We start from the raw sequence: 14,641 nt of genomic DNA, 5'->3' as shown, positions 1-14,641 counted from the left end.
GAAGCAGCATGATATAAATAATAGATCTAATGCAAATATAACTAGAGAAAATATATGCCAAGATAATGTGATGTTATCTTGTAATATGGCTGAAACAAACAGTGATGATATATGGTTTCTAGATTCTGGTTGCAGCAACCATATGACAGGAAACATAGCCTTGTTTTCTGCTTTAGATCAGAATGTGAAATCACAAGTCACACTTGGGACTGATAGTAAAATTTCTATTATGGGAAAAGGAGAAGTAAAAATATTTACAAAGAGAGGTGAAAAGAAAACCATAGCAGATGTCTATTATGTTCCTGGAATGAAGTGTAACCTCTTAAGTATTGGACAACTTGTTCAAAACGGGTACAATGTTTTCTTTGAGAATGATGTATGCACCATCATGGATAGAGCACCCAGCAAAAGATGTATTGCTGAAGTGAAGATGACGAGGAACAAGATGTTCCCTCTCAGAATAAGGGGGGATTTGAAAAACAAAGAAGTAATTGCAACAGTTACCCAAGAGGCTTTCCAAAGCGTACCAAAGGATGAAAATTGGTTGTGGCACTTGAGATTTGGACATCTCAACTTTGGAGGTCTTAACTTGTTGAGTAGGAAAGGAATGGTAAGAGGACTACCATTGATAGAGAAACCGGACAGCGTTTGTGAAGGTTGTATATTGCGGAAACAACAAAGAGAAAGTTTTACATCAGGGAAAAGCATAAGAGCAAAAGCACCCTTAGAGATTGTCCACTCAGATTTATGTGGACCGATACAAACTCCATCATTAGCAGGCAGCCAATATTTTCTAACATTCACTGATTACTTTACCAGAATGACTTGGGTTTATTTCCTGAAGAAGAAAAGTGAAGTCTTTGAAAAATTTCGGAATTTCAAAGCACTTGTAGAAAACCAAAGCGGGTTGCATATCAAAGTTCTAAGAACTGATAAAGGAGGTGAGTATATCTCCAAGGAATTCCTATGGTTTTGTAGAGAAAATGGAATTCATAAGCAATTTACAGCTAGGTACACCCCGCAGCAAAATAGAGTTGCTGAAAGGAAGAACAAGACCATCATGGATATGGCAAGGAGCATGTTGAAGGCAAAGCATTTGCCAAATGATTATTGGGCTGAAGTTGTACACTATGCAATATATATTTTGAATAGGTGTCCTACAAAAGTAGTTATGAATAAAGTGTCGGAAGAAGCATGGAGTGGGAGAAAGCAAGGAGTCACCCACATGAAATTTTTTGGATGTGTGGCCTATGCACACATTCCAGATCAGCTAAGGAAGAAGTTGGACAACAAAGAGGAGAAATGTATTTTCATAGGATACAGTGAGGAATCCAAAGCTTACATGTTGTATATCCCATCTACCAAGAAGTTTTTTGTGAATAGAGATCTGTTCAGTTCATTGAGGAAGAAGCTTGGGATGGAAGCATAGAGAAAACAGTAAATGTTAAAAATTGTTTGTCTCATGATGAAAATGATGAGGAGATGGCTGAAATACATCCCCAAACAGCAGTACCAACCCAAGGACAGCAAGAGACACCCTTGAGGAGAAATGAAAGTGCTTCTCCAAGCGCACCACAAGGAGGAAATTCAAGTGCTTCTTCAAGCACTTGCACACCAAATGAGAGAGGTAAGAAGTTCAGAAATTTAAGTGACATTTATGATGAAGGAATGAATTCCTTGTTTGCTTTGTATTGTCATGTTGATGACCCTATTCATTTCGAAGATGCTATTAAAAATAGGCAATGGATAGAAGCTATGGATGAGGAGATCAATGCCATAGAGAGAAACAAGACATGGGATTTGGTTGAACTACCAAAAGGTAGAGGTCATTGGAGTTAAATGGGTCTACAAGACCAAGTGCAATGCTGAAGGCAAAATAGAAAGACACAGAGCAAGGCTAGTTGTCAAAGGATACAAACAACAGTATGGGAGAGATTATGAGGAAACTTTCGCACCAGTTGCAAGAATGGAAACAGTGAGGGCAATGCTATCCATAGCAGCACAAAACAAGTGGAAAGTTTACCAAATGGACGTGAAGTCAACATTCCTAAATGGAGTGTTAATGGAAGAGGTTTATATTGAGCAACCTCTTGGCTATGAGAAGAAAGACCAAGAGCACAAAGTGTGCAGATTGAAGAAAGATCTTTATGGGCTGAAGCAAGCACCAAGAGCGTGGTACAGTAGGATAGATTCCTATCTACTGGAGAATGGATTTGAAAAATGTGAGGGAGAACCCACCGTCTACATCAAAGAAAAGGATGGTAAATTGCTAATTGTTGTGTTATATGTTGATGATGTAATTTTCACAAGTAATGATGACTACCTCATTGAAAATTTCAAAGCAGTCATGAAAGAGGAATTTGAAATGACTAACATGGGTTTGTTGAGATACTTCTTAGGAATAGAAGTAGATCAAAATGAAAATGGGATTTTTATCTCACAAGAAAAATATGTTAATGAAGTGTTGGAGAGATTCAATATGCAAGACAGCAAGGCAGCAATCACTCCCACAGTAATGGGATTAAAACTCAGCAAAGAAGACAGCAGCAAGGATTTTGATCCTAGCTTGTATAAGAGCATAGTTGGCAGCCTTATGTATTTAACTGCAACTAGGTCGGATATAATGTTTGCTATTAGTTTAATTTCCAGATTCATGGAGAGGCCAAAAGAAGCACATTGGCAGACAACAAAAAGGATTCTGAGGTATGTCAAAGGTACTAAAAGGTTTGGCATTCTATATACTGTCTCAGAATGTTCAGATTTATTTGGATACACTGATAGTGATTAGGCTGGAAGTGTAGATGATCAGAAAAGCACATCCGATTATGTCTTTCATATCGGTTTAGGATCCATTTCATGGGCTTCTAAGAAACAGCCTATCGTGGCGTTGTCTACAGCAGAGGCAGAATATGTGGCAGCTACAGCAGCAGCATGTCAAGCAGTTTGGTTGAGAAGGATGTTAAGGAGTTTGGGCCAAGACCAGGCAAAAGGAACGGTAATTTTTAGTGACAATAGCTCAGCTATTGCATTATCCAAGAATTCGGTGTTTCATAAGAGAACGAAACACATTGACACAAGGTTTCATTACATGAGGGAATTGGTAAGCAATGGAGAAATTGTTTTACAACATTGCATGACTCAGGAATAGGTTGCAGACATTTTGACAAAGCTGTTGGACGAGAAAAGCTTCGAATTTTTGAGGAAATGTCTGGGTATCACTGATAACCCAGCAGTTGAAATTAAAGGGGAGTGTTGAAATCGTAATTTCAACTGTCGTAACAGCTGAACAGTGATGCGGCATTTAATTCAGAAAACCATCGGTATCTTCCCGCACCACCTTTTGCAGAAAGCGATATTTGTCAGGAGGGATCCGATCACCCCGACCGAGCGACACACGTCCAGTGTACGTCTCCAAAACCGCCCATCTCCCGGAACGTAAAGTTCGTGTTAAAAGGGCTTCCGAGGAAATTGTGTCAACTGTTGCATTAAATCAACGGGCCTGTTGCACCATGACTTGACGTGAATTAAATTTTTGTTGACTACCGACTTTGTCAGTAAAAAAATGAATGTAATTTAATGTAGTTCATAGAATGTTTGGTAAAAGGTTTTAATTTTAATAGTTTTTTAAACCACGGAGGTATGGGCAAGTCAACGCTTTATTAAAAAAATTTTGGTTTTGGTATATGTTTTTGTATTCATTAAATGTGCAATGGAATGAAAAAAAGAGTTCACGGCAGCGAATGAAAAACAAGGGATTCACACTGTATTGAAAAAAAGATTTTTACAGCAGTAAACCTATGTAAGAATTTCTATTTTACAACAGTGAATGTAAAAACTTTTAACATAGCAGTGAATGAGAATTTTACACAGCAGTGTAAAATTATTTGTAAAAGAGGCAGGGTAATTTTCTTTTTGGTGGAAGTTCTTGGTGAATCCCTCTGAAAGAGAGGAAGAAATTTGTATCAGGCAGATTATGAATTAATACAAGTTTATTTTGATTGAGAAACTCTACTTTGCTCAGAGATTTTATTTGCTTCCCTGTGTTAAAGATCATGTGGAGAAAAACAAAGCATTGTCTCTGTGTTCAGTTAATTTGTGTTTGAAATTACAAGAAATTTCCAACATTGGCCTCATGCAACCGTGTCAAATTTACTAACTTCGAATCCAGGAAATCAATCCACTTGCTGCTGCTAATGAATTTCGTGTATGATATTGATATATATATGGGTACCAAGCTCTGGTAAGATACAAATATTGGGATTGGCATTGCACATAAGAAAAACTAAGCTAACAACTTGCATAAAACCACAGAAGCAGAACTGTCTTTAAGATATCCAGCCTTTTTATACTTGAGGACATTGAGATTCAGAAATTCGTGTCTCGCTTCATAGATCACCTATATTCAGTACTACGAAGGATGGGGATGCTCCCTTCATTCCTTACAGCTTCAAGCAGCAAGGGCACTCTTCTCCATAAAAAACTGATTCGGACCCAAAACCGAAAATCGATCGCGTGTTCTTCAAGACACCCACTATTAAAAGAGATGGACCGATACGAAAACATAGCGCTTGCAGATATGTGGCAAGATATTGAAGGAGAAGAGTCGTGGAATGGGTTATTAGATCCCATTAATCCAGTATTCAAAGCTGAGATTCTCAGATATGGTGATTTTTCAGAGTTGTGCTACGATGTGTTTGATAGTGAACTTTTCATGAATGGTTATGGTGGGGCTAACTATAGTCCTGATAAATTGTTCGACAGCTGTGAAATGGCCGGTGATTCCCAGTATTACCCCAAGGGCTATAAAATGACCAAATATTTGTATGCGGACACAAATATCTTACGGAGGAAAATAGAGCAATCTGTGTGGATTGGCTTTATTGCAGTTTGCACAGATACTCAAGAGATACGAAGACTAGGACGGCGGGATATTGTAGTAGCGTGGAGAGGAACCCAAATGGTTCAAGAATGGATAGAGGACACAAGAGATATTTTAGTTCCTTCCAGATTATCAATTACTCCTCTCAAACACAAGCGCATCGGAGCCAGATTATCGTCTGTTGCTCCTTTCAACGACAACGACGTCCGAGTGGAGGAGGGAGTTTTGAGCTGTTACACTTCTCATGGAGACAATTCAATATCTGCAAGAGATACTGTTATTTCAGAAATTTTAAGACTGGTAGATGAATACAAGGAAGAAAGTTTGAGCGTAACTTTAACTGGACACAGCTTAGGAGCCCACGCGTTGGGAATAGAGCATTCGCCCTGCGAATGGCAGAGGTGGGAGTGAAGGTGTTGCGGTTGGTGAACAAGAACGATATTGTTCAAGAACGATATTGTTCCCAAAGTTCCTGGACTTGTTTTCAACGAGAACTGCTGGACATGGTTGAGTCAAATGTTGGATTGGTTTCCCTGGATATATTTTCACGTGGGCGTGAAAATTGTTTTGAATAATAACGACTCTCCCATTCTGAAAGAGCTTCATAATCTTGATCCTGCTTACGCCCACAGTTTAAAGAATTATCTTCATCTAATTGACGGTTATGTCGGGAACGACAAACCTTTCAAATCTTCAGGGAATAGAGACCCTGCTCCAGTCGCTGCGACTTACTCATAGAAGATCCTAGAATTTTGCTTTTGGTGGTAGCACCTGCACCAACAGCAGCAGAAGAACAAGAACTAATAAGATGACTGATTGACTCCTCCGAAACCCCTGTGAACCAGCAAGATCACTGACTGAATTTTTTCCAAGACTTTATTATCACCGTGGGCTTTCTTCGAGCAAATCATGTGATGTGCTCTTTTTGAGCCAATCATGTGACCAGCACAAGTGGTTGTATTATAAGACTGCCTAGATCCCTCTATCAGAAGCTAACCCTTTTCTCTTTTATCAATTAACGTGTAATAAAATGATTCTGACCTATTTCATTATGGAAGTGCCAAGGATAAATGTCGAGATGCCATGGGGATAAAACTAGTTATTTGACTCTATCGGAATCGAAGGCAAGGCAATTTTTTGGCGTTCCATTATCTTCCAGAGAAAGACTTCTTCCATGCGTATTTGCAAGCTCCACCCTACATGCCATGGCTGTCATTTCCATAAATTCTTGCGGAATTTTAGAAAAAATAGACTAGAAAACCCACCACCAAAACATCCAAAAAATCTTACTAAAGACAACTCAATTTTCATTCACACATAATATTCATCCTCATTATTAATTTATTTTAATTATAAAATAATCAAAATATTTTTATTTGTAGATTATTGCATTTATCATTCTCAATTTATAAGTGCATGTTAGTACATGATAGCCTTTATATAAATAATGCTTATAATATAATCCAAATAAATAGATTAGGGTTTTGGATATTATAAATTTATATTGTGTTTATATATACTAATAATTAGATTGATTTTTAAATAGTGTCTACATTAGATTAGAAATGTTAAATGTTAAACATTACGTTTACATTTACATGTTTACGTTTTTATGTGAGATCTACCCTATACGAGTTGTTTACATTTACCATTTAAGTTTGTTCCCTCTCGGCGCAATTAAAAAAATATGAAATATAAAAGTAATAATAATATTTATATTTATATTTAAGACATTTTGAATAGAGTGATCACCTTCAATCTTAAAATTTCACAATGAATGTAATATTACATGTTCAAACAATTTTTTTTAATACAATTTTTTTTTTATTATAATTTATTAAAATAGAAAAAATGATTAACAAATTATAATTTTATATATATATATATATATATATATATATATATATATATATCTGTGTGTGGATGTCATATAAATAGGCATCAATTTGTAAAAAGTATTAAAGTAATACTTACTACATGGTACATAGAAAAATTAAAAGAAATCATAACTTTATTTTAAATTAGTATTATTATTATTAATTCTAAAAATAATTGATATATAAGTTAAATATTTATACATTTAAAAAACATGGAACAAGATTATTGACTATAGAGATTTACCATACCATTGGGCGATATCATGGCTTATTAATACCACATCAATAGAGATTTACAATATCATTGTGCAATATCATGGGCAGTTCCTATTTCAGACCCCATTGAAACATAAATGCTTCTAACATGCAAGGGAAATAACAGTTTTCTTGCTGCTAAAACGCCAAAGTCAATTTTGAAGGAAATATAAATGCAAAGAAACTGCTATACTCCCAGCATGTCAGACTGCATTTATGTTTCAATAGGATCTGAAATAGGACTCGCCAATATCATGGGTTATCAATACCAAATCCCAAAAAAGTATGAGTAACTTCATATGACACAACCTTTTTTTTAATTAATCAATTTAATTAAAAAGATAAAAAGGACGTAAATACTTTACAGATAAATATCAGCCTTTAATTTGTGTATACTAATTTGAATATTATATTCTAAAATATTTTGTGCATGTCAAATTTCTACTATCTATATGACAATTATTAATTATTGAATTAAAATTTCAATATTATAAAACATATAACATATTTTAATTAAACATAATATTCATATTCTAATTAAACGGATAAAATTTTGGTAGGGATTTTTGTAAATTTAAGTTGCAGTGGTCAAACTTCAAGGTTTTAGATGTTTTAGAGGTTTTTTATGATGTTGAATTTATATCTACCATAAAAACACGATTCAAACTATTGTGAGAAGATATTTGGTGAACTTCAATGGCGATTCTCAAAATCGACATAAAGATCTCGCTGACCGTTTTATTAGTCAAACTACTCGCATGTCCCTTTTCGATTCTTGTGGATAGGGTTATAGCATGACTGTCACTGCGAGCCAAAATTGTGTGTAGAATACGCCTACATAAATGTCGAGAACTTGAGCCTTCTATTAATGAAATGGCACAGAGGAATTAGATCGATTTTCTGGGTGCATTGAATTTGTCTCTGGCTTGCTCCTTCGGTCGGATGGGTGAATGAAATGATCAGCGAATTCTGACCCGAGAATGAGATTAGGTTTATAATAAAAAAAGTAGCGATGCATACTGAAAATCACTGAAAAAAGACGCAGTGCTACTAGTGCCTGCTTTATCACCATTTTGGAGGTAAGAGAGTTGGTAGGAAGTTGAGGAAAAATTAGAATTTGGATTGTCACCTTCTATCGATGAGGAGTTGAATACGAAGGTGGTTAACAATTATTCTCAACCTATCAGATTAAGAGATAAACATAATGTTTTTTTTCCAAGCGATAAACACACGGTCATAAGGTATGCATGAAGTCTTAAGTAAAAGCAAGATATGGATAGGACAAGGATGTGGATCAGATGAGAAAGAAATTATTGGAGTAAGACGTGTCTGTAAGAATTCTATAGCAACGACGAGGTTTTTTATTTGTGAGGAAATCGCGACAAGTATCTAATGTTTCCTACTTTTAGCGATCGATCATTGGCTAGATTTGGCTTATCCTAGGAGGCAGAAGAATGCATAAGGACTATCTAGATTCTTAGCAAATACTCACTCCTCCGTGCACATAAGTAAGAGAACAAATCCGATCATTAGGATAGAGTTGGCTAGGTGGTTGGAAATATCATAGTTGTTTATGAGTTTGTTGAAGGGGAGCGTAGTGCAGCAACTGGCTGTGCTCTCAACGATGCCTTCAGATTGTCTATGTAAGAAAAAGAAAAAAAACACTTACCTTGTGGGTAGGAAAGCGAAGCAATGACTCTTTGCGCATAGTTATGCATGGATTCAACCATCACTCTCGGCCGAGTTAAAGGAACAAGAAGACAATGATCGAACAAATCGATCCATCTAAGGTTGAAGTGTATTATTAATCCCCAACCCCGTTCCTCACCAAAATTTTCTCAAGCCCATTCACTCGCGTGCGTACAGACATATATGCTGGTTTTGCTTACTATTCCCTGTGACTTTCTGATACAACAATAGTATATACTTGAATCTATTTCCTGATTTGGCGTTTTAAATGCATATAAGTTTATTGATTTTATTAACTAGTTTGTGAATCATGATTTACTTTCTAGGAAGTAAAGTGTGTTGGCATCCTCTGAGATCCTTGCAAGGGAAAAGGATAAGTGACGTATGTGCAAGCGAAGAGTAAGCGAATTTAGCGGCATTGTCTCTTGCAGAGCTGTGAGTCTATTCACATGACTATGCATCTCTATCTGAATAAGGCCTATTTTACGAACTTTTTTTTGAAGCCTCTTCTTGTTATGGATATTGGTCCTTAATGTGCCTCGATTCAAAAATTGTTTCTTTCTTCCTTCTATCACGAGAAGTCGCAGTGTTCATTCAATTAGAAATAATACTTGGACAATTAAAATTACCACTGTAAATAAGGATGCTTAATTGTCTTCATATTTTGTATGGAGATTGTATGTAAAGTCATTCTACCTGGGGAATTTGAAAAGCAAGGAAAGACCACTTATGAAATTTTGGAAAAATATGGATGCTTAGAAGCACTCGACCTTTCAAGGTGAAGGAATCCTTACTAAAAAGCTAAAAAAGATGATGAAAATTTTCAAAATAAATCTGCCATACTTTAGAAAAAAAATTGGTTGTTCTCATGTCATTCGATTGCCCTTTCTCTATTGAAAACATTTGGAAAATTTGTTCCAGACATGCAGAATAAGATGCCCCAGTCCTTGTAATCTAGATATTCATGATTGATTGTGTGTTACTCTCTTATAAGAGATATTTTCTGAAAGCATTTTGTTCTTGAGGCTAGATAAAGTCAAGAAGCTCGTAGGTCGAATAAATATGAGTTCTTGTGATTGCCCAGAAGAAAAAATCTCTTAACATAGTTTTTTCCATGTTAACATTTTGGAAATGGAAAAGTTTCTTTGAGTGAAATGGCTCAATAAGCGAACAACTAGTCATGAAAGTATGATTATATAAAGGAGGAAATGTTAAACCTTAGTAATGTGTCATGCAATGGTAAAGATTCCCATGAATAATAATAATAGTATAAAGAGCACGAAATGGCATAATAAAATCGTTTTGTTAATACATCTATATATAAAGGAGTGTGATGGTTCTTCGAAAAAGTTACTAAGGAGAATCTAATGTTAACATGTTATATATAAGCGTCCTTGAGTACAATAATATATATAAACCATGGTAATTAATAAGAAGCAAGTCCTAATGCTTCTTGATTGATGGTAAAAAGAGTGCGCTAAGTTTATAAATACCTCTTAACAATATGAAACTTTGCAACTTAATTGCATACTTTAACATATAAATCTCATATAGATAAGGCTATGGGGAAATATCTAACCAATATGAACCCTTCCAATTTGGAAAATAAATTGAGACATGATGAACATACTTCTTATAAGAAGTGAAAAGAAAAAATTAAGTTTTGAATAGTGACGTTATGCATATTTAAAAAAATAAAAGAAAAATGGTACATTTAGGGTGTAGATGCATGGCTACATAAAATCACCTAATACTTGAAAGGAGGATTGTATAATAGAGAAAGTCCAGAATTGTATCATTGTCGTTATGATACATATACCCATGTATGAACATGAATTGTTTCTATACCATAGTTTGGTTGAGTGGTCATTCAGATAAAAATGTTTTAAAAAGGGTCATGCTTAATATCCATGCATAGTAATGAGAAATATGAATCTTACATGTAAGCACTCTCTGATGAATTCTGGTATCGATGGTCTCTTACATGTCAAAAGAAAGTAAAATTCATTGCTCAACAATCCTAAAGATGTTGGTTACATCAATGCCTATTAAGGGGTAGTATGCTCTGTAGAGGAAAAGAGTGTGATTGACCTAATGATTATATTGGTAAAGTGTTGTGGAGTTCTTGTTTTGTTTTGATAGACTATAGGTTTTGTTGCCTAGATGTTGGGCATAGTTGTGACTTGTAGAATCAATGTTAGATTGCTATCAATGCTTACAAATATGCATAGCATGTATAAATTTGGTGTTTCCTCCATGTAGGAGATTTGAGTTGCTTACTGAAATTATATTTTGTCAGCATACATGCATGGGTTGTTATGTGCCAACAATAAATAGGGAAAATGTGCATGACTATGTTTAAGAGTTAGGCTGGACATGGGAATTGTAGGTTATTAGTATTACAGGAAACATCTTATAATTAAAGTTGTTATAGCATGCAATAGGGAAAAAATTACCTAAAAGTAAGTAATGCACATAGGAGGAAGATATCATTACTTTAATTGACCCACTTACATATGTTGCCTTCGTGAATGCAAGAAACCCAATTCTCATAAAACTAGACTATAATTCTCAATAGAGATTAAACAATGGTCATCATGCTATAAAAACAACATGTAAATGGTATAATTGCTATGGAAACATTATACCAAGGTAAAGGATAGTGAGTACAAAAATATATAACCTGTACAAATTGCCACTCAAATTAATCCTTTGATTAATGCATCTACATACAATTTGATTTGTTCTTCGGATGGGAGAAAGTATGGTTAAGGTGAATTCTTAGCCTAAACAGATTCCAGGACATATGCATATTTCGATGGATATGCATAACAGAACCTATAAGTATCCTTGAGTGCAAACCATAGTAATTGATGACGTGCTCAAATGTCATGGACCACTGAGTCAATTAAATGGTATTTAACAATATATTTAAATAGATTGATATCATATCAATTGAAATGAATAAATTGTATCAAGAAATTTTGAGAGGTTCTCTTATTGGATTGCATTGATAATGTGTCTCGACAACATAATAAAGGTTGCACAATTCAAACAGGAATTCATAAAATAGATAATTCATCCTTTGGTTAAGGGTGATTTAATGTTAAAAAGGAGCTAACATGTAAGTACCCTCAGATCATAAACACTTACAACTAAAAGTGGTGTAGAATTGAAAGTAGTAAAAACTTTCAGGTATAACTATACTAAATTATGCATGCCCAACAATTTGTTGAGGCATACAAAGAGAAATAGTAAATCATATGGGATGAATTATGATCTGATAATCTGTGAGCTAATAGTCTGCTTTAGGACATTAAGCAGAAGGTATGATGAAAATATGCATGAATATAGTACTATACTACTGATATTGTAACCAAATCAAATATCAAAATGATTTGCACTTGAAAAAACTTTCTCTGATTACATAAATGAACCATGCTCATACAAATTCCTTGTGAACTGAGCACCGTTGTTTTAATTGCTAAAGGAATGGTTGGCATGATATTAACATGGTAGAAAAATATGTGGACAAAGTTTTTGTCATGCATGTGATATCATGGGAATGGTATGATGGGTTGTATCACAAATGGTGCTATGTACAACAATACATACAATACCTGTATGCTTACATGTGCTATATGATTGAAATATGATATGCATATCAGAGTGTATAATACACATTTGTGCAGATATGCATGAAGACATTAGATAAATGTCTGGCAAGGCAACTGACCTAGAGGTTACATGAAAAAAAAAAAAAAGTAAGTTTGGTATAGCTAAGAATTGTTAATTGCAGTTTTTCATACATACAATCACGATGAATATATATGATGGATCTATATTTTTATGTGAGCTTATCTGTTATGACCTTGCAATCATATTAATGTGGAAAATATGCTAACTGATGTATTGTATGCATAGAAACTGCAAGAAACACATGTTCGACAAGAACACAAAGGCTGGATAGAATGCAACCAGATAACATGCATTCTTCAGATAAAATAACTGATAAGAAATAGTTTCTCTAATAATATTAAGTAACAGATTATGATATTTATCATAGTTAAGCTTTTGCATATATAAATTCTCACAAATGGTTTGAAAAAAATGTTACAGGTAGTTATGAAAGGAGAGTACTCCTTCAGACCAATGCAGCTATGAAAGGAAAGGTGCAGGGAACACTCCTTGTGACCAATGTACATCAAAAAAATTTCGTCAGATGGCAGAGCCATGAGATTTGTTGATTCGAAAACCAACTACCTGTGAATGAGGATATGATGCAGTGATACACCAAGGACGATGTAAAATTTAAGTGGGGGAGTATGTAACACCCCTCCCTTGCATGCTAAATTATTGTAAACCTAGGTTGAGTTAAAGCTAGGTGTGATATCCTCCCTTGTGTGCTAAATTATTGTAAACCTAAGCTGAGTTAAAGCTAGGTGTGATACCCTGCTTTGTGGGTTAAACTATTCTAAACCTAAGCTGAGTAAAGATAGGTGATATGTAATATGAAAAGAAAATGTGTTATTAAATAAATTAATAAAATTAATCACTTGCAGGGTGGAGCACCAAGAGAGAGGAGATGCTTGCCAAATCCCATTAGGAATGGGATAGAGATGAATCTTTCGTGATAAGCTTCTAAATGTGATTATAGATCAGATTGGATGGATTGGATATCCATCAGATGGATGGGAGATAAATATCCATCAGACATAAAATATTTGTGGGAGATAAAGGCAAGCTTTTATGAGGAAAAGCCTTGTGGGAGATAAAGATGAGACTTTCGAAAAAGACCTAGGCAAATGGAAAAATCCATAAAAAGGGGATGCCAGTAATGGTAACTAAATCATGAAAGAGGGTATTAAATACCCAGTGCATTGATCAATTGAGGACAGTTGATCCTTGGCAAGATCTTCAGCTCGGGGGGAATCAGAGGTGATTCATGATTCAGTGGTGGTGCTCCTCCCTCCAAGTGATTGTTTTAGATGGATTCACATGCGTGGGATGTGTTGTACGTCGGTCTCTTACCCTTATGTTCTTATTATTTGTTTCAGTTATATAAATGTTGCACTTTGTATTGGTACGGAAAGAATTTCAGTTTATGCATATGACATTTATGGCTTTTAATTGGGGAAGAGTATAGCATGTTGAGCTGTTTGGGATAGTGGATATATATTACTTCTAACTTATGAGCTATCTAGATAATGATTCTATATTCATATTACATAAGTTATGTTGGTAGTGTAATCTGTAACTATGTCAATGGTTTCATCCTTATGCATGTTACTCTATTACCTTTAAAAGTATAGTTAGTGGTAGAGGCTTATTAGCTGTATTACTATCACTATGGCTATGGAATTCTCCCACTATTGATAGGGATTGCATGGGGCCATCAATGTGGATGGAACTACTTGTACTAACCTGTTTATGGTATGTTCATAGATATTGAACCCAAACATGGTTATCATAGCAGGCCTTATTGTTAGATGATAAATGCTTATGCATGCGAGTGAATTATGAAATAAATTTTAACTGTATAATTAATGAGGGAATGGTTTTCTATGCCATGCGTGAGGGTTGGGTAGTTATGTGTTATTTAATAGTAATATCACAAACCTGTGAGACTCTGCATGAAAAAGCATGCTCTTGTTAGCTACAGTAGACTTAATCTAATGTCCATTGATACTTACAAGTGAACTATGATTATGATGCATGATCGGGTTAAGTGCATTAGAATTAAGGTATTAAATGTTGATGGGGAAAAGTAACTAACCAATATTATGGGTTACATGTTAGGACTCGTTTTCCTTCCACAAAATTATAAAATTGTGCTTAATGATGACGACAGTGTAAATTAAGAATAGTGATTTCATTAAGACTTCTTTCTGAGATGATCATAATGGGAATGGCCACTGATTTTAATATTAGATGGTATCTC

The 14,641-nt window shown here is 34.9% G+C and overlaps 1 protein-coding gene across 1 annotated transcript; it reads left to right on the top strand.

Annotated features, from left to right (window-relative positions):
- Positions 1 to 4,417: 4,417 nt before the first annotated feature.
- Positions 4,418 to 5,290, top strand: LOC149143117 (phospholipase A1-Igamma3, chloroplastic-like). Its single transcript, XM_089451684.1, has one exon. It carries the CDS (start codon positions 4,418 to 4,420, stop codon positions 5,288 to 5,290), a length of 873 nt encoding a protein of 290 aa, XP_089307810.1.
- Positions 5,291 to 14,641: the final 9,351 nt, after the last annotated feature.

Source organism: Pinus tabuliformis, chromosome X (genome assembly GCF_031772625.1).
Source record: "Pinus tabuliformis cultivar Carrire ecotype Pingquan chromosome X, CPIR1, whole genome shotgun sequence".
Taxonomy (NCBI): domain Eukaryota; kingdom Viridiplantae; phylum Streptophyta; class Pinopsida; order Pinales; family Pinaceae; genus Pinus; species Pinus tabuliformis.
The sequence above is the reverse complement of the archived record's forward strand: the minus strand, read 5'-3'. Positions and strand labels throughout refer to the sequence as shown.